Genomic DNA, 18,679 nt, shown 5'->3' with positions numbered 1-18,679 from the left:
AAATGATTGAAAGAAAGTTATCCTAAATAAAGCTGTTTCGTTTGTGTTAATAATGTGATCCGTATTTTTTAAAACATTCATAAACATGGCGGCCCTGCCAAAGTTTCATAGTCGGACAGGGTCGCTAGTCACGCTAAGTAACGACGGTCGTACAGCACAGAGAAGCCATCCGACTCAAGAATTTAACAATGGCGTCGTTTTGAGTGCAGAGTCACTAAAGGATGATAATGTATTTGAAGTGAAAATTGATAAAAAGGTGATGTCATGGTGCATTTTTATACAAAACTATTTTGACCGAACACAGTACTGAAATAATCTTACTGAAACTCGTTTGATATGTGTATGTATAGTTATTTATGGATATTATGTGGAAATAGCAAGCTACTGCATGTTTAATTTTAAGTGATTTACACGATTTTTTTCTTTAAACCCAAAAGTGTCTGCTCTGTATCACCGCATCAGCTAGCGCTGTGCATTCCAAATAATGTTTCTTATGATCAGCTGTCATCTGGGGTATGCGTACTGACGTTTCGTTATCCAGACTTTATGCAGCGTTGACAAGAGGCTTAGTCACTTTGGCAAGATGTTTCGGTACACTAATGGTCTGTGTCGGTGTCCAAATCAGACTCTGATTAATGGTATGCTAAGTGAAACAACAGGTCAGTTGGCTTCTACATTATATAGTTTTAATTTATATACAGTCTGCCACTCAGCTGGCTGATCAGGAGCATATAGATTATCATGTGTCCTGTTGGGTGTCTTTGGCAGTATGCTTCAGTGAGGATAGCACTAGAAAGTTGATATCAGTCCGGGCTATCACAAGAAGACAAACATGAATTTGAACATACCACAGCCTCCCAAAACACACACACCTTCAGGATCACCACACATGTATGCATGTCGCACACATGATAGGCAATCCTTAAATGACCTTAGCTGTTGATAGGATGTTAAACAATAAAAAAACCCAAACAAACTGTCTGATCCAATGCTGATTTGATACTGTCATAATTGATATTGGGAAACAGTGTGCTGTAATGATCTCTGCTCATTAACAGTTCAAATGAAATTTTCTGACTCTAAATTAAATTTCTGTTGTTTTGATATTTTCAGGTGAATTCATGGAGTGGTTCAATAGAAATTGGAGTCACCACCTGTGACCCCAACAACCTGAACTTCCCTATAAGTGCTACAGGTTTCCGTGAAGGCACATGGGTAATGTCGGGAAGCTCCATCCTGAAGGATGGTCATTCTGTGATAGAGGAGTATGGAGCAGATCTTGACCAGCTGTCCGAAGGGGACAAAGTTGGAGTAATGAGGACTTCGCATGGACATTTGCATTTCTTTGTGAATGGCGCAGATCAAGGTGTAGCTGCAGTAGACATCGGATCTGTGGTGTATGCAGTTGTAGATCTGTATGGGAAATGTGCCCAAGTATCCATTATTGAAAGTGTGTCTAATGTCAGCCAAGAAAATCAGCAAAATGGTAATTAACTTGTGGAGAAATGCAAGATTTATTCTTGTCTAAGGATCAATTATAAATAAGCATTTTCATGTATGATGTGGTGTAGTGGTGTAAGCTGCAGGGGTTTCTGGCTTAATAGACCATGAGTCTGAGGCCTGGTCATGATCCGGTGTCTTCCTTCGTCATTGTTTTACTGTTGTTTAAACTTTTTTTTACATATTTGATGAAATAACATTGATTGGTAGTAATGCTATAGTCTAGATTAAGCTGTGTTTCATAGACAATTATAAATATAAGTTAAATTAGACACAGAAAATCCATCAACTTTCACACAGGGAAATTAGAACAATACATACAATTATTACAAAATATTGGTTTAATGTCAGTTACAAGTTAGACTCAACCCAAGATGAAGGAGACAAACTTACGCCTACTGTTGGGTTAAAATACTTGTCAATCAATCCTTACGGTATGGACCAAAGGTCCATGTTTCATCATTATCATTGTAGATGGTTTCTTGAAGCGAACAATGATTGATGATGGTTAGATATACTATATTGAGTGAAATGCAAACGTGTTTAATTTTTTGTTAAGAACTGTTCCAGGGTGAAAGCACTTTTAAATTTGGGACCAACCTGTAGAAGCAATTTGAAATTTTGATGACCTCCCATGGCCACATATCCACTGTTTTGTGAATGGTACTCTGGTACAGAAGCAATTTTAATATAAAAAATGATAGAAACGTATCAAATACAACCAACAGTAGACCACCAACCCATAGATGTGATTTTAATTTGAGCCCACCCAACCACATGTGATTAATTCAAGTGCCTTCTCCCCATCCAATAGATGTTTTCCTGGAACAGCCCTTATAATAAACTAGGAAAAAATATATATTTTATTTTTTTGTCAATCTCTTTACAGCTGTATCAGTAACCAACGACGTGGCCAGTCAGCTGGCCAATGAGTTTTTGACACAGTTGTCCAACCAGATTGTGAATGATTTGACAAGAGGTGCTGAGGCCCTTAGTGTTTCTGAAGAGAGCGCTTTACATTCTAATGAACGACTAACATTCCATGAACGCTGTGGAAGTCTGGTAAAACTGAGCAAAAGTCACAGAACAGCTGAAAGGCGGCGACCACTGGATGAGTTCAATAATGGCGTGGTTATGACAAACAGACCCCTAAAAAATGATGAAATGTTTGAAGTAAGGAAGCAATAGTTTGATCTGTTGTTGTTTTATTGTCTTTCAATTGTATTATGTTCCCCACAGTTTCATATTTATATTCATAAAACGTTTTTGTTAAAATTTGACCATTAATTATCATCATTGTCTTTGACATTGATTGAATATTATATTATTATTCATAATTAGAATCACAAATAATTTGAAATATATAACTTTTGAATGAAATATCTTTTTTTCCAAGACACACCCATTAATCACACATTTTGATCAGTAGCTTGATGTTATTATACGAAGACTGCTATTTGATTTAGATCCGACTTGACATCTTGGTAGACAAGTGGTCTGGATCCATAGAAGTGGGCATCACAACACATAACCCTTCGACATTGGATTTTCCAGCAACTATGACTAATATGAGATCAGGTATTATTTTGTTATATACTAGAAATTCATGCCCTTCAAGTGACTTCAGGTGATTAGTTATGAGAGCCAACAGCTATTTAATGTACTGTTGTTATCCAACAAAAGCCCATCCCAGTAATAAGCTTACCCACTGGTACTTTGGACCTGGTTTTCCCTCCTGGGCCTCTTGCCAGATATTTTGGAAAGTTGTATAAGATTATCTGAATTCTTTCAGCTTTTATTCAAACCAAAGGGTGACATAAAGTGATATACATGACACTTTTCAATGAAAACATGGACAAAATGAGAACAACTTATAGATATATATATTTTTTTAATCTCACTTGAAATATGTTTATTTCCCTTTTGTATGATTAATATAATTTTATTGCAATTTGACATGAGAATGAACTTCATTCTGCTTTTTGATATGGATACAAGGAGACGAAAAGACACATATTTTCTGTTGCTTTTCCTCAATGCACAATAGTGCATTAATAGGCTCCTGGGTTCAGAATTGCTTTGGAAACTCAAATCCTTAGGTCTTATGCTAATAGTTGAGATCCTGATTTTGATAAAGAGAGCTTTTGGCTACAGAATTTCAGTCTTGAATTTCTCTGTGATAATTGTATATACTCATATTCTGTTGTAGGCACTATAATGATGAGTGGATGTGGAATCTTGACCAATGGGAAAGGCACACGGCGAGAGTATGGACAATACAACTTGGATGAACTAGAGGTTAGTGATATGGAATAGCTGAGACTTGAAAGAGGTTTTGGCCATCATATATTTTCATTGGAGTTTATTTCATGAGTTCCACTTATGACATAACTTTTGCATAGTACCAATTACCATCATTTTTAAGATCACAGTGCCTTCAACTTTTCCAATTCTTTGGAGATAAAATTGAAATTGAGATTTGAATAAATTGAAATGATAATTAAAAAAAATAATCTTAATTTCTTACATTTAATCTTTTAATTTTTTTTAGCAAGGAGACAGAATTGGACTTATGAGGAAATCCAATGGTCACCTCCATTACTATATCAACGGTCAAGACCAGGGTGTGGCTTCTACAGAGCCACCGGTCACAATCTGGGGTGTTGTTGACCTGTATGGTATGGCTGTAAAGGTAACCATACTGGACCGAAATGACCCCAACTACCCGAACTCATTACCTGTAGCTGCACCCCGCAACACCAATATCTTCAGGCAGTACCCGGACATGTACGACGACGAACAGGAGGGTAAGAGTTTTGTACCTGGGGTCAAGTTATAAGTAACATGATTTGATTGTGCTCAGGGTTTTAAATCACTTGTTTGGTTTAGAACATACATACAATTATTATATGTCTTATTTCAAGGGCTATTCCATTAAAATATCTACCTGACCCTAGGACTCCACAATAAATCACTTCTATCCATGGTTGGATTGCCTTCCTATTACTTCTATGTAATTTATTAAATAAATTCTTTAGGTGGTACCCCTTAACCAAACCTGGAGTCCTGGGGTGGGATAGATGTTTTACTAGAATAGCCCTTGAAATAAGACATATAATAATTTAAAATAAGAAAATAGATTTTGGAAGATTTTCAGGAGTGAGCTTCGAGTTTTTTCAATTTTGGCATTTAGTATGAAATAAAATATTTAATATTTTAATTTTGATATATTTAATAATAAGTAATTTCAATTGGGAATAGGGCTGATTAGCAGCTCCAGAATCTATCAGAAGAAAAGATTGATGTTTAAAGATGCTATATAGCTGACAGCACATTCAGTAAATGGTACACATAGTTATTACTAATAGTACTTAGGTTCTGATTTACCAACTACAGAGTATAGAATGATATATTATTAACGACAACAAATGAAAACAAAACCTGTGCACTGCATTCAAATTATTAGGCTTTTAAAGCCAGAAATTACATACAAAGAAAGGGCATGATAGAATTTTTTTGGAATTTAATTAATTATTTGTTCAAAGCTCAAACTTTTGGAGGGCGGTAATAGCGTAAAGTAACATGTATGCAAATTTTGGTATTGAAAAGAAATAGTCCATGCTGATAATACATATAGCTGAAAGGTACACACGGACAAATTGAAAACACTTTCAGACTTCAAAACGGTGGAGTGATATTTCATTTCCCGCATGTGTACTAATGTTTTTATATAAGATTGGGTTCCTGACAGGTGATTGCATTAAACTCTTACTTGAACAACATTTTTTTCAACAAATATAATTTAATGGTAAAGAGTAAACATTCAAGGTATATCTTTCCTGTAAGACATGATTAGAAGTAAACACAAAATGATCTTGCTGGCTCTATGAAAATTGTATTAATGTTGCATTAAAATTGCATGTACTCTCTCTTAACATGTCATGAGCATCATTGCTTTATTAATTTTTGTGGGTGCATTTGCATGTTTACAGCTGTATAGTAGCAGCTAGATTGTTTTGATATGTATTGTTATATTTTACAGCTGAGGAAGAGGGATGTGTAGAAAAACTCCTTTTTCATCCCCACTGTGGCTCTCACGCAGCGGTCATTAGTGGTCAGAAGACGGCACATAGACCTAAGTAAGTCGGCAATATATCACCAGAACAAAATCCTGGTTTAGTGGTTAGTCAGTGACGGTGAGAGGAAACCTAGCAAAAGGTGGAGTTGTGTAGGCGGTAAACCAGTAACTAACTAAAGCTGATAGAACACTGACTATTGTCGGTGAGACAAAACCTAGCAGTGGGTTGAGTTGTGTAGGTGGTAAACTAGTAACTAACTAAAGCTGATAGAACACTGACTATTGTCGGTGAGACGAAGCCTAGCAGTGGGTTGGAGTTATGTAGGTGGTAAACCAGTAACTAACTAAAGCTGATAGAACACTGACTATTGTCGGTGAGACGAAGCCTAGCAAGGGATGGAGTTATGTAGGTGGTAAACCAGTAACTAACTAAAGGTGATAGACCACTGACTATTGTCGGTGAGACGAAGCCTAGCTAGGGATGGAGTTATGTAGGTGGTAAACCAGTAACTAACACCACATTTGACTATGCTTGCAGTACATTATGATTGTAAATCTACTGTAATGTACAACTGTATTTTAAATAGCTCAGTTTGTCACAGCTGTACTGGGGATTTTTAATTTGCCATGGGAACACTTATATGTATTATTAATATTAAACAAGAATAATATAATAATTTATTAACAACATATACATAGAGGCATGAACAAGGACAGATGTCTTTACAAAGTGAAGGATATGGAGCATGGTTGTCTTTTATAATGTATGTTTATACAGCACCTTCAGATGATTTTTACAATGATTTTTACAATGATTTGATATGTCTTTAAGTTAATTGATTTTTACCATAGTCTGTTATTTTTTTATACTCAGCGCCTTAGACGATTTTAACAATGGTGTGGTCCTGACAAGCAGACACCTGAGGCCAGAAGAACTGTTTGAAGTACGGATAGACAGAATGATTGACAAGTGGGCGGGGTCAATAGAGATAGGTGTGACGTTGCACTCCCCACATGACCTTGATTTTCCCTCCACCATGACTAACATCCGATCTGGCACCTGGATGATGACGGGAAATGGTGTGATGCATAATGGCACCACAATCATTGATGAGTACGGGCAAAATCTAGACAGACTCAAGGTAGGAGGACATTTTAAATCTTTAAAAAACTTTTAAAAAGAAAACATTTATATGAATGTACCTATCATGGACGAAGGAGAAGATACTATCTTAAGACCCACTTACAATTACTATCAGGTACATTAATAGCTAATTTTTGAAATAATATAAAAAAAAACTTCAACATTTAAATTTTATCTATTAAAACAATGACCTGCAATAATTAAAGAAAATGTGACAGGAAAATGAAAATATTGTGATGTAAAGTATAGCTGTCACGATCAAGATCACATATTTAAGATATTATTTGTCGTGCTCTTACTGTGAGTGTATACTGATTAATGACTGTACTGGGATATCTATATTTGATTCAAAATACATTACAATGTATTTCTCTAGTATTGATGATATACTTCATTGTGTTTCTTTTTATTTCATTTATGATATTCTGAAATTAATTTATTAACTATTAAATTCAAAAATTTAAATTGAACTATACCATGAATGCACAGTGTGCAATTTTTTCAATGCTATCAGTCAAATAGATGAAACAAAACTTTCAAAATCAAAGAGATCACATGTTCACCATATTTTTTTTCGTTCATTATGACATATTAGATAAAAAATGAAACTTAAAATATACATTTAAATTATCTTACTGTACACTTTAGACAAGAAAATTTTACTCTACATATTTAGACTGGAGACCGTGTAGGTGTAAGGAGGAAGACCGACGGAACACTCCATTTCTATGTTAATGGTATAGACCAAGGCCAGGCGGCTTCCAATGTTCCTGAGTTTGTGTATGGTGTCATTGATCTGTATGGACAGGCTGCTCAGGCTACAGTAGTAGATCATTCAGGTAAATAGTCAAGCTGCAATCATCAAAACTGCATTTTCACTGCAGTTGTAATAAAATGCCACTATAAGGCTATCTATGCTTAACAAAGTTGGATGATCACAATTTTGTACAAAATACAAACTTTGCTACAGGGGAATTCATTCAACTTGAACATTTCTCATTATCCCGATTTAGAAATTATCTGTAAGCTTGTACCTTCGGGTACATCTATATTTAGAGAATTTGTTGAAAGCAAAGATCACACTTTGTACAAAATTAATGTAATTGTAATATTATAATATTTGTAATATTATATATGTTTGTGTTGCAATAATCCTAAATTGGTATTGTTGCAAGCATATAAAACTCAAAATCTGACATGAAGTCAAATTTCAGTGAATATTTACTAACCTTTAAGGGATAACTCTGGGTCATTAATGTTAAAGAAAAAATAAGGGTATTGGAGAAAGTGGATGAGACATTACATGTATATATCACATTCTGAGAAATCCAATGACTGAGATTTTCAGTAAAAACATGCCACAAATCCCTAAAACTTGGCTCAGAGTGATTCCTTCAGAGATTCCAGCTCTTTAATGAACTGTATTATGCATTGTTACAGAATCCCTGTGTTCACCTGATGCAGACTCCAGCTGTGCCCTGGAGACAGAGGAACTCAAATTCCACTCCATGCATGGGCAGAATGCAATAGTTCTTAACAACGGCCGAACAGCCGCTCGACCCAATGCCACAGGGGAATTTAATGATGCTATCATCATGAGTAATCGGCCGCTGAAGGATAATGAACTCTTCGAAGTGATCATAGAGAAGATGGTGGATAGGTGGTCAGGCTCTATAGAGGCTGGTAAGTGGTCGAGGTCTATAGAGACTGGTAAGTGGTCGGGGTCTATAGAGGCTTGTAAGTGGTCGGGGTCTATAGAGGCTGGTAAGTGGTCGGGGTCTATAGAGGCTGGTAAGTGGTCGGGGTCTATAGAGGCTGGTATAAGTGGTCGAGGTCTATAGAGACTGGTAAGTGGTCGGGGTCTATAGAGGCTGGTAAGTGGACAGGGTCTATAGAGGCTGGTAAGTGGACGGGGTCTATAGAGGCTGGTAAGTGGACAGGGTCTATAGAGGCTGGTAAGTGGTTGGGGTCTATAGAGGCTGGTAAGTGGTCGGGGTCTATAGAAGCTGGTAAGTGGTTGGGGTCTATAGAGGCTGGTAAGTGGTCAGGGTCTATAGAGGCTGGTAAGTGGTCAGGGTCTATAGAGGCTGGTAAGTGGACGGGGTCTATAGAGGCTGGTAAGTGGTCGGGGTCTATAGAGGCTGGTTAGTGGTCAGGGTCTATAGAGGCTGGTAAGTAGTTGGGTCTATAGAGTCTGGTAAGTGGTCGGGGTCTATAGAGGCTGGTAAGTGGTTGGGTCTATAGAGTCTAGTAAGTGGTTGGGCTCTATTATAAAAGCTGGTAGGTGATCAGGATCTCTAGGAGCTGGAAGGTTGAAAATATGCACATATTGCAATTTTAAAGACATTGAAAATATCATTGTATATTGAAAAATGTATAAAAGTGAGACAATGTGGTACAAAACAGTGTATTGCTATCTGCAGAGTCAAATGAAAACATGGTCTAAGTACAAACTATATATGTTTTCAGGTGTGACACTTATCAAGGCAGAGGATTTGGACTTTCCCAATACAATGACAGATATTGAGTATGATACTTGGATATTAAGGTAGGCCACAATGATTATTATTTAGATGACACAAAAACTGTAGTAAATATGGGAAGTTTTACCAATTTCTTGAAAATTAAGTGCGGTCACTTGAGATGTATTCAAATCGCCCTGCGTCCGTGGTCCGTGGTCTGTCCCTCCTTCCATCCGTCCGTCCATCCGTAAACAATTCTTGTTATCGCTATTTCTCAGAAAGTACTGAAGGGATCTTTCTCAAATTTTATATGTAGGTTCCCCTTGGTTCCTAGTTATGCATAACGCATTTTGAGACCTATCGGAAAACAACATGGCCGACAGGCAGCCATCTTGGATTTTGACAATCGAAGTTTGTTATCGCTATTTCACAGAAAGGACTGAAGGGATCTTTCTCAAATTTCATATGTAGGTTCCCCTTGGTGCCTAGTTATGCATATCACATTTTGAGACCTATCGGAAAACAACATGGCCAACAGGCAGCCATCTTGGATTTTGACAATTGAAGTTTGTTATCGCTTTTTCTCAGAAAGTACTGAAGGGATCTTTCTCAAATTTCATATGTAGGTTCCCCTCGATGCCTAGTTATGCATATCGCATTTTGAGACCAATCAGAAAACAACATGGCCGACAGGCAGCCATCTTGGATTTTGACAATTGAAGTTTGTTATCGCTATTTTTCAGAAAGTACTGAAGGGATCTTTCTCAAACTTTTTTGTGAGTTCCCCTTGGTCTGTAGTTCTGCATATTGCATCTTGGGACCAATCAGAAAATAACATGGCCGACAGGCAGCCATCTTGGATTTTGACAATTGAAGTTTGTTATCGCTATTTTTCAGAAAGTACTGAAGGGATCTTTCTCAAACTTTTTTTGTAAGTTCCCCTTGGTCTGTAGTTCTGCATATTGCATCTTGGGACCAATAGGAAAATAACATGGCCGACAGGCAGCCATCTTGGATTTTGACAATTGAAGTTTGTTATCGCTATTTATCAGAAATTGCTGAAGGGATCTTTCTGAAATTTCATTTGTATGTTGCCCTCTATGCCTAGTTATGCATATTGGATTTTGGGACCAATCCGAAAACATGGCCGACAGACAGCCGTTATCGCTAAATCTTAAATTTTATATATAGGTTCCCCTTGTTTGAAAAGTACTAGAGGGCTGTTTCTGAATTTACACAGATTAGTAAGACTTAGAGGAAGGGAAAAGTAGAGAAAAGATCAATCTGACATGGAACCTATAAAGATCATTCAATGGTGGGCGCCAAGATCCCTCTGGGATCTCTTGTTATGTTGTGAGTTCTGTTTTTTGGCATAACAAGATGAACATGTTAAAAGTAGATGTATCAGTTCAGCATGTATGTGAAATTTGACAGAAAGTATTCATCAATAAAACTGTACAGGCGCATTGTAGGTTGCCACCAACAATTACAGTCCACCATAAAATATCATATTTATGAAAAATGTATCTAGTATATAAAGCTAGAAACTATATACATGGGACATCAGTCATTGCAGCAGCCTTGCTTTTGGAAACTGGTTTCCCTGGAATCCTAGGTAGTAAGAAAATGTTTCCATAATTTTTTTATGTTCTTTAAATTAAAAATTCTACAATCTTGGAACTGAGAGAGTCACCTCTTTATTTCAGTGGTTCGGCCATTATGCAGGATGGCTCAACCATCCGTAACGGGTACCCTCTTGACCTAGACATCATGTCAGTTGGCTGTCGTATCGGAATGATGAGATGCTGCGATGGAACACTGCACTACTACTTCAACGGCATGGACAAGGGTGTAGCCTGCTCTGATGTTCCTCCTGGTGGGTTATCTCCCTTTAAAGTATCACTCGTTTTGTAGCAATCCATTCTATAGACAAAACAAGATGTATAGATCTACATAAAGCTTCCCTGCTGTCACCATTCCCATCACTCTCAAGTTTATGATGTATTTAATTTCAGCTTTTTGGTGATTTCTGACAGTGTCATTCATTTCTGTTTTGGTGTATCGTTTTATTGTCTAGTTTGATCAGAACTGTCTTTCCTTTGTTTTACATTAATAAATATGTACCTGTAAGCTGATGGTCATTATATGTATCTGTAAACTTATACTGATTGATATGTATATGTAAACTAATGCCCATTAAGTTGTATCTGTAAACTGATGCCAATTAACTGATGCCCATTGATATGTATCTGGAAATTGATGCCCATTGATATGTATCTGTAAATTGATGCCCATTGATATGTATCTGGAAATTGATGCTCATTGATATGTATTTGGAAATTGATACTCATTGATATTTAACTCATAACTGATGCTTGTGTAATTTTATGTCTCTCCCACAAAACAAACACTGACCGGTAATCATACTATACCCATATCTATACGTATGTCTCTCTATCCCACCACAACATTGTTATACTCCACATGTGTTTTCAGGTTATAATTGTGACTAAACAGCAAAGACTTAAGTTCACAAATGAGCAAAATACTTCAAATCTTAGTTTTCACTCCTCATTTGTAATACCATCTTAGCATTATTGTTCAGAAACAGTTAAAATACTTAAATTCTTGTAGTAAGATGTTTACAAGGTCTTTAACCTGTAAGTCATCAATAACTGTTTACCCAAACAGGTGTGTCTGCTGTCATCGACTTGTATGGACAGTGTGCTCAGGTGTCAATAACGAGTGGTTCGGGCATACTACCTACGGATAATAACGTACTTCATACAGATATGCTACAGTCGGTAACCTCACCGATCAACACAGGTAAGTCATATAGTCAGAATTTCAAGTCTCCTCTATAGACACACAGTCGGTAACCTCACCGAGTCTCTATAGACACGCAGTCGGTAACCTAACTGAGTCTCTATAGACACACAGTCGGTAACCTCACCGAGTCTCTATAGACACACAGTCGGTAACCTCACCGAGTCTCTATAGACACACAGTCGGTAACCTCAACGAGTCTCTATAGACACACAGTCGGTAACCTCACCGATCAACACAGGTAAGTCATATAGTCCGTACATCAAGTCTCCTCTATAGACACACAGTCGGTAACCTCACCGAGTCTCTATAGACACATAGTCGGTAACCTTACCGATCAACACAGGTAAGTCATATAGTCAGCATATCAAGTCTCCTCTATAGACACACAGTCGGTAACCTCACCGAGTCTCTATAGACACATAGTCGGTAACCTTACCGATCAACACAGGTAAGTCATATAGTCAGCATATCAAGTCTCCTCTATAGACACACAGTCGGTAACCTCACCGAGTCTCTATAGATACACAGTCGGTAACCTCACCGAGTCTCTATAGACACATAGTCGGTAACCTCACCGAGTCTCTATAGACACACAGTCGGTAACCTCACCGAGTCTCTATAGACACACAGTCGGTAACCTCAACGAGTCTCTATAGACACACAGTTGGTAACCTCACCGAGTCTCTATAGACACAGAGTCGGTAACCTCACCGATCAACACAGGTAAGTCATATAGTCAGAATTTCAAGTCTCCTCTATAGACACACAGTCGGTAACCTCACCGGGTCTCTATAGACACACAGTCGGTAACCTCACCGATCAACACAGGTAAGTCATATAGTCAGTATATCAAGTCTCCTCTATAGACACACAGTCGGTAACCTCACCGGGTCTCTATAGACACACAGTCGGTAACCTCACCGAGTCTCTATAGACACACAGTCGGTAACCTCACCGAGTCTCTATAGACACACAGTCCGTAACCTCACCTAGTCTCTATAGACACACAGTCGGTAACCTCGCCGAGTCTCTATAGACACACAGTCGGTAACCTCGCCGAGTCTCTATAGACACACAGTCGGTAACCTCACCGATCAACACAGGTAAGTCATATAGTCAGAATTTCAAGTCTCCTCTATAGACACACAGTCGGTAACCCCACCGAGTCTCTATAGACACACAGTCGGTAACCTCACCGATCAACACAGGTAAGTCATATAGTCAGCATATCAAGTCTCTTTAATACAAATCTAGGTCATGATATGGTATGTAACATTAGGGGCATGACATGCTCTTAATGACCTTTCAGTGTTCGAGGATATAACTTGAGAACATTTCTAGCAATGAAAGTGTAAATGATGATTATGTATTGTATCCTGTAGATGAATGTTGAAAAGCTGTATATTGATATATACATTGTGATAATATGTATTGTCCAGTTTGTATAATCATGTTGTGTGATGTATTTTATATCCAGTTAATCTCTGTGTCCACAGATGTCACACATAGATTCAGTCAATGCTGTGGGAAAAACATCACTATAAAAAACAACGGGGCTATGGCTTGTCGAGCCCGTAACTTCCAGCACGGTCTCATCTTTAGCTCTGATCCACTGAGACGGGATGAACTCTTTGAAGTAAGTTCATTGTAATATAAATGTCATGGGACCAAAGATCATTTTACTCTTCGAAGATCATACATGCAAGCTTTATCTGTTGCATAAATTTATAATACTATTAAAATAGTAACTTCAGTATTTGTGTTCACTTCATACAATTATTCATTTCTTCTTGGTATGGGACAGACATACTTTGTTTCTTTAATCATATTTTATTGTCCAACATTGGCACAAAGAATTTAGCCCAAGTTATAGCAACTTAATATGAAGCCTTCTATCAACAGAATATTTTATCTGATTAGCCTATATGCAGGGATGACAGACAATTAATTTCAAATTCAACAATAGAAAGAAGAAAATTACATTTAATGTAAATTGTAATATATAGTTTATGAACAAAATCTTGTGCTAGATTTAATGAAAGACTGCACATATTTGAATAAATTGCAATTAACATCCAAAGCCAGGTTTTCGTTGTCAAAGAGTAACGGATTTAAGCTTATTTGCATATTTTTCCACCCCATAGTTTTCTTGGGAAAACTTGTTTCAAATAGAGTACTTGGTATAAAAAATGCTTACATACAATATCTAATTCTCAGGTTAAAACAGTCATTTGGATACCCCTGCTTTCTAGAACTCGATAGAAATAGTGATTTCCATTCACAGATAAAAGTTGAGCAGTTATCTAAAGTATGGTCGGGATCATTACACATTGGACTGACCACTCTAGCCATCTCGGACACCACTCCTATCTCATCCATTCCTTCATCTGCTCTTGCCTTGACCACAAAGTTGACCTGGATTGTCACAAGCTCAGAGGTCAGAAAATCGGGAATTGTCATCAAAGAAAACTACGCCCCTTCGCTGGAACGTTTAGAGGTAAAGTGACAGAGGATTTTATTATGCATTATAATTCTGACATTTTTTTGCTGAATAACATGTTTTTTCTTTGATACTGGAAACCACCTGTTTACACATTTCTTGTGATAAATTGTATTGTATAGGAAAGACAGTCATACTACTACCTAAACTTAAATAATCTGCTTATTAATAATATCAAGATATAATTCATCAAATTTAAACACAGTCACAGAACTATTTTATGTTAATGAAAGAAATAATGATTAAAGAAAGTTTATACATTTTATATTTCTTGTAAGCAGAGTTTGACTTTGATGTAATTTTATTTAGGATAATTGGCAATGGTCAGATAATAGTAATTGAAAAGTTTTATGGATGAATTTGTTATCATGGCGTGTAATTTGTCTTCATTCGTGTTTTACAGGTAGGGGACAAGGTTGGTGTCAAGAGATGTCGGGATGGTACGATGCATATACTACTGAACGGAGAAGATTTAGGTGTAGCAGCCTCCAATATACAAAAGGTCAGAGTCATTTGACAGCTAAATAATCACGGAATATTTGATATATACAAAGATAACACAATTCAACTATTGAATGTGTGAATATTAGCCTCAAAATATGCGCTCAGCCAGAAAGGTAGTGAACATGGCCTTTGATATAGCGATAATAAAGACTCATGATTTTGGTTTACAGAACGTGTTTGCTGTTATCGACCTGTTCGGTGTTGTGGAGACGGTGTCTGTTACCAGTAGCGCCTCTACAGACAACTTAATGTTACTGAGTCAGCAGTCGCAGAGTATTGTGTCCGACTTAACAGATAATAATGAGGTAGGTAGACCAGTAACACAGTAATGAGGTAGGTAGGCCAGTAACACAGTAATAAGGTAGGTAGACCAGTAACACAGAAATGAGGTAGGTAGGCCAGTAACACAGTAATGAGGTAGGTAGGCCAGTAACACAGAAATGAGGTAGGTAGGCCAGTAACACAGTAATGAGGTAGGTAGGCCAGTAACACAGTAATGAGGTAGGTAGGCCAGTAACACAGTAATGAGGTAGGTAGGCCAGTAAGGCAGTAATGAGGTAGGTAGGCCAGTAACACAGAAATGAGGTAGGTAGACCAGTAACACAGTAATAAGGTAGGTAGGCCAGTAACACAGAAATGAGGTAGGTAGGCCAGTAACACAGTAATGAGGTAGGTAGGCCAGTAACACAGAAATGAGGTAGGTAGGCCAGTAACACAGAAATGAGGTAGGTAGGCCAGTAACACAGAAATGAGGTAGGTAGGCCAGTAAGGCAGTAATGAGGTAGGTAGGCCAGTAAGGCAGTAATGAGGTAGGTAGGCCAGTAACACAGAAATGAGGTAGGTAGGCCAGTAACACAGAAATGAGGTAGGTAGGCCAGTAAGGCAGTAATGAGGTAGGTAGGCCAGTAAGGCAGTAATGAGGTAGGTAGGCCAGTAACACAGAAATGAGGTAGGTAGGCCAGTAACACAGAAATGAGGTAGGTAGGCCAGTAACACAGTAATGAGGTAGGTAGGCCAGTAACGCAGAAATGAGGTAGGTAGGCCAGTAACACAGAAATGAGGTAGGTAGGCCAGTAACACAGAAATGAGGTAGGTAGGCCAGTAACACAGAAATGAGGTAGGTAGGCCAGTAACACAGAAATGAGGTAGGTAGGCCAGTAACACAGAAATGAGGTAGGTAGGCCAGTAAGGCAGTAATGAGATAGGTAGGCCAGTAAGGCAGTAATGAGGTAGGTAGGCCAGTAACACAGAAATGAGGTAGGTAGGCCAGTAAGGCAGTAATGAGGTAGGTAGGCCAGTAACACAGAAATGAGGTAGGTAGACCAGTAACACAGAAATGAGGTAGGTAGGCCAGTAACACAGTAATGAGGTAGGTAGGCCAGTAACACAGTAATGAGGTAGGTAGGCCAGTAACACAGTAATGAGGTAGGTAGGCCAGTAACACAGTAATGAGGTAAGTAGGCCAGTAAGGTAACAGAGTTATTCAGTTGAAGTTTGCCTGGTAGTGCTCTATCTTGACCTATCACTCTCACATCCTGCCCACTTGATGTTAATAGCAGACCTGTATTTGCCTCACTCCCACCATCACCTGTCACCATTTACCTTCAATGCTATACACAATTTATTGTTTTCTGTAACGATCTAGACTAAGTGTTTTATTTATAGGCATGCTGTTATTCCCCTCTTCCCCCTCACAAAAATATATACATACAATTAAAATAATTGGTATGTACACTTGATGTCTGTTACCAGTTTGAAATTGAAAGTGATGGAAATTCATAACTAAAGGTTGAAATTTGTACTACAATAATAATTTTTATAGAATGTTGTATTCGGAATCAAGAGACAGGATGATCGTTGTATATATATAAGTTTAGGGATTAAGAGAGATATAAGTTTAGGGATTAAGAGACACGATGATGGGTGTATGTATAAAAGTTTAGGAATTAAGAGATAGGATGATGGTTGTATGTATAGAAGTTTAGGAGACAGGATGATGGTTGTATGTATAGAAGTTTAGGAGACAGGATGATGGTTGTATGTATAGAAGTTTAGGAGACAGGATGATGGTTGTATGTATAGAAGTTTAGGAATTAAGAGACGATGGTTTTGATTTTTTTTTTCAGACTGAACGTGACCAGGACCAGGATACAAACACATCTTGTTGTTTTGAATTCCACTGTAACCATGGTAAAAATGTTCTCCTTAGCAACAACAATCTGACAGCCCGGCGGACAGCTAGCTATAACCAAGGTGTTCTTGTATCTAGTCGACCGTTACAACGCAACAAACTCTTCCAGGCAAGTATTTATGTACACATGTAGACAACAGGAGGTGGTCACTTATGTATACTTATATTGATGACAGAGATAATTTGACATTAACTCACCAAAAAAATCAGTAGTTGGACTAATGCACTTGTATGTGTGCCAGATGTTCAATACAAAAGGCTGCTAAATCAAATGTAAATAAAATTCATAAAATTACCATTATATCTAACATTTAGAAATACATTATTGATCGAGAGAAAACAATTTAGTATATGAAATGTATAATTATGCTAATTTTGTAGCCCACCATCTTCAGATAGTGGGCTACTCAAATTGCTCTGTTTGTGGTCCACTGTCCTTGTTATCGCTATTTCTTGAAAAGGGATATTTCTCAAACTTCACATACAAGTCTCCCTTGGTGCCTTGTTGTGCCCATTTAATATTGAGACTGATCAGGAAAACAAAAAGGCTGAAAGGCAGCCATCTTGCATTTTGACAATTGAAGTTCTTATTGCTATTTCTTGAAAAACTACTGGATGGATATTTCTCATTTGACATGAAGATTTCCTTTGGTCCCTTCTTGTTTATATTTTGAACCTGATCAGGAAAACAAAATGGCCTACAGGTGACCATCTTGTATTTTGACAAATTCAGTTTGTTTTATCAGGAAGTTCTTCTTAGATCTTTCTTAGATGTCATGTGTAGGTTCTCCATGTTATCAAATGATTAAGAGGGGAAAGAAGGCGAAAAGAACAGTCTTTCATAAGATTGATAAAGATCATTCAATGGTTGGCTGCAGGATCTTTCTAGGATCTCTTCTCTTGTTTAGTTATGGACTTTTCGTAACATTTAACCATGATATTTATACTATGCAATATGAAGTAAAGCATGGGACATGGTGGTGTTGTCCATATTGTGAAAGGTATATAGACCCCTAATAAATTGTTTCACCTGACTATTTGAACTACATCATTCACATTTAATATGTTAATTTATGTGAGCTTTTAAAAGCAATCCCAATCAAATTGACTTCTATACAGAGTAGCCAACTTGGATATTGTTTAACAGCTCTATGTACGTCTAATTATAGTGTAGCCATAAAGACCTGTCAGTTTGATATTTCTTTCACTTACACATGCTTGTAGCACTCGGTGTACGTACAATCCACTGGTCATTTGTCTGATGAAGGTGACGGAGTTGTCACGAAAGCATCACACTTTTAAATCCAATACCGTTGTGATAATGCATAATACAGTGTACCCTCGACCTATCGCCACCCGAATCTACCGCCACCCTCGCATACCACCACCTACACCCCTAGAACGGATTTCCCTTCTATATAATTCCCTCGTTAAGTTCGCCACCCTCGCATACCGCCATCAGCCACGTTCA

At 37.6% G+C, this 18,679-nt stretch overlaps 1 protein-coding gene across 1 annotated transcript in view; it reads left to right on the top strand.

Annotated features, from left to right (window-relative positions):
- Window positions 1-85: 85 nt before the first annotated feature.
- Window positions 86-18,679, top strand: part of LOC117344903 (neuralized-like protein 4) — a 30,295-nt gene continuing 11,701 nt past the window's right edge. The window contains exons 1-18 of the mRNA XM_033907780.1: window positions 86-256; window positions 1,114-1,486; window positions 2,390-2,673; window positions 2,967-3,078; window positions 3,710-3,798; window positions 4,052-4,307; window positions 5,543-5,639; window positions 6,453-6,720; window positions 7,399-7,561; window positions 8,163-8,405; window positions 9,192-9,270; window positions 10,891-11,060; window positions 11,876-12,010; window positions 13,510-13,649; window positions 14,298-14,510; window positions 14,917-15,015; window positions 15,188-15,322; window positions 17,144-17,317. Of these exons, the coding sequence (XP_033763671.1) occupies window positions 86-256; window positions 1,114-1,486; window positions 2,390-2,673; window positions 2,967-3,078; window positions 3,710-3,798; window positions 4,052-4,307; window positions 5,543-5,639; window positions 6,453-6,720; window positions 7,399-7,561; window positions 8,163-8,405; window positions 9,192-9,270; window positions 10,891-11,060; window positions 11,876-12,010; window positions 13,510-13,649; window positions 14,298-14,510; window positions 14,917-15,015; window positions 15,188-15,322; window positions 17,144-17,317 (3,201 nt within the window). The remainder of the gene's footprint in view (window positions 257-1,113; window positions 1,487-2,389; window positions 2,674-2,966; window positions 3,079-3,709; window positions 3,799-4,051; window positions 4,308-5,542; window positions 5,640-6,452; window positions 6,721-7,398; window positions 7,562-8,162; window positions 8,406-9,191; window positions 9,271-10,890; window positions 11,061-11,875; window positions 12,011-13,509; window positions 13,650-14,297; window positions 14,511-14,916; window positions 15,016-15,187; window positions 15,323-17,143; window positions 17,318-18,679) is intronic.

This window comes from Pecten maximus, chromosome 16, assembly GCF_902652985.1.
Source record: "Pecten maximus chromosome 16, xPecMax1.1, whole genome shotgun sequence".
Taxonomy (NCBI): domain Eukaryota; kingdom Metazoa; phylum Mollusca; class Bivalvia; order Pectinida; family Pectinidae; genus Pecten; species Pecten maximus.
Note: the sequence above shows the minus strand (reverse complement) of the source record. Positions and strands in the feature narration are given on the sequence as shown.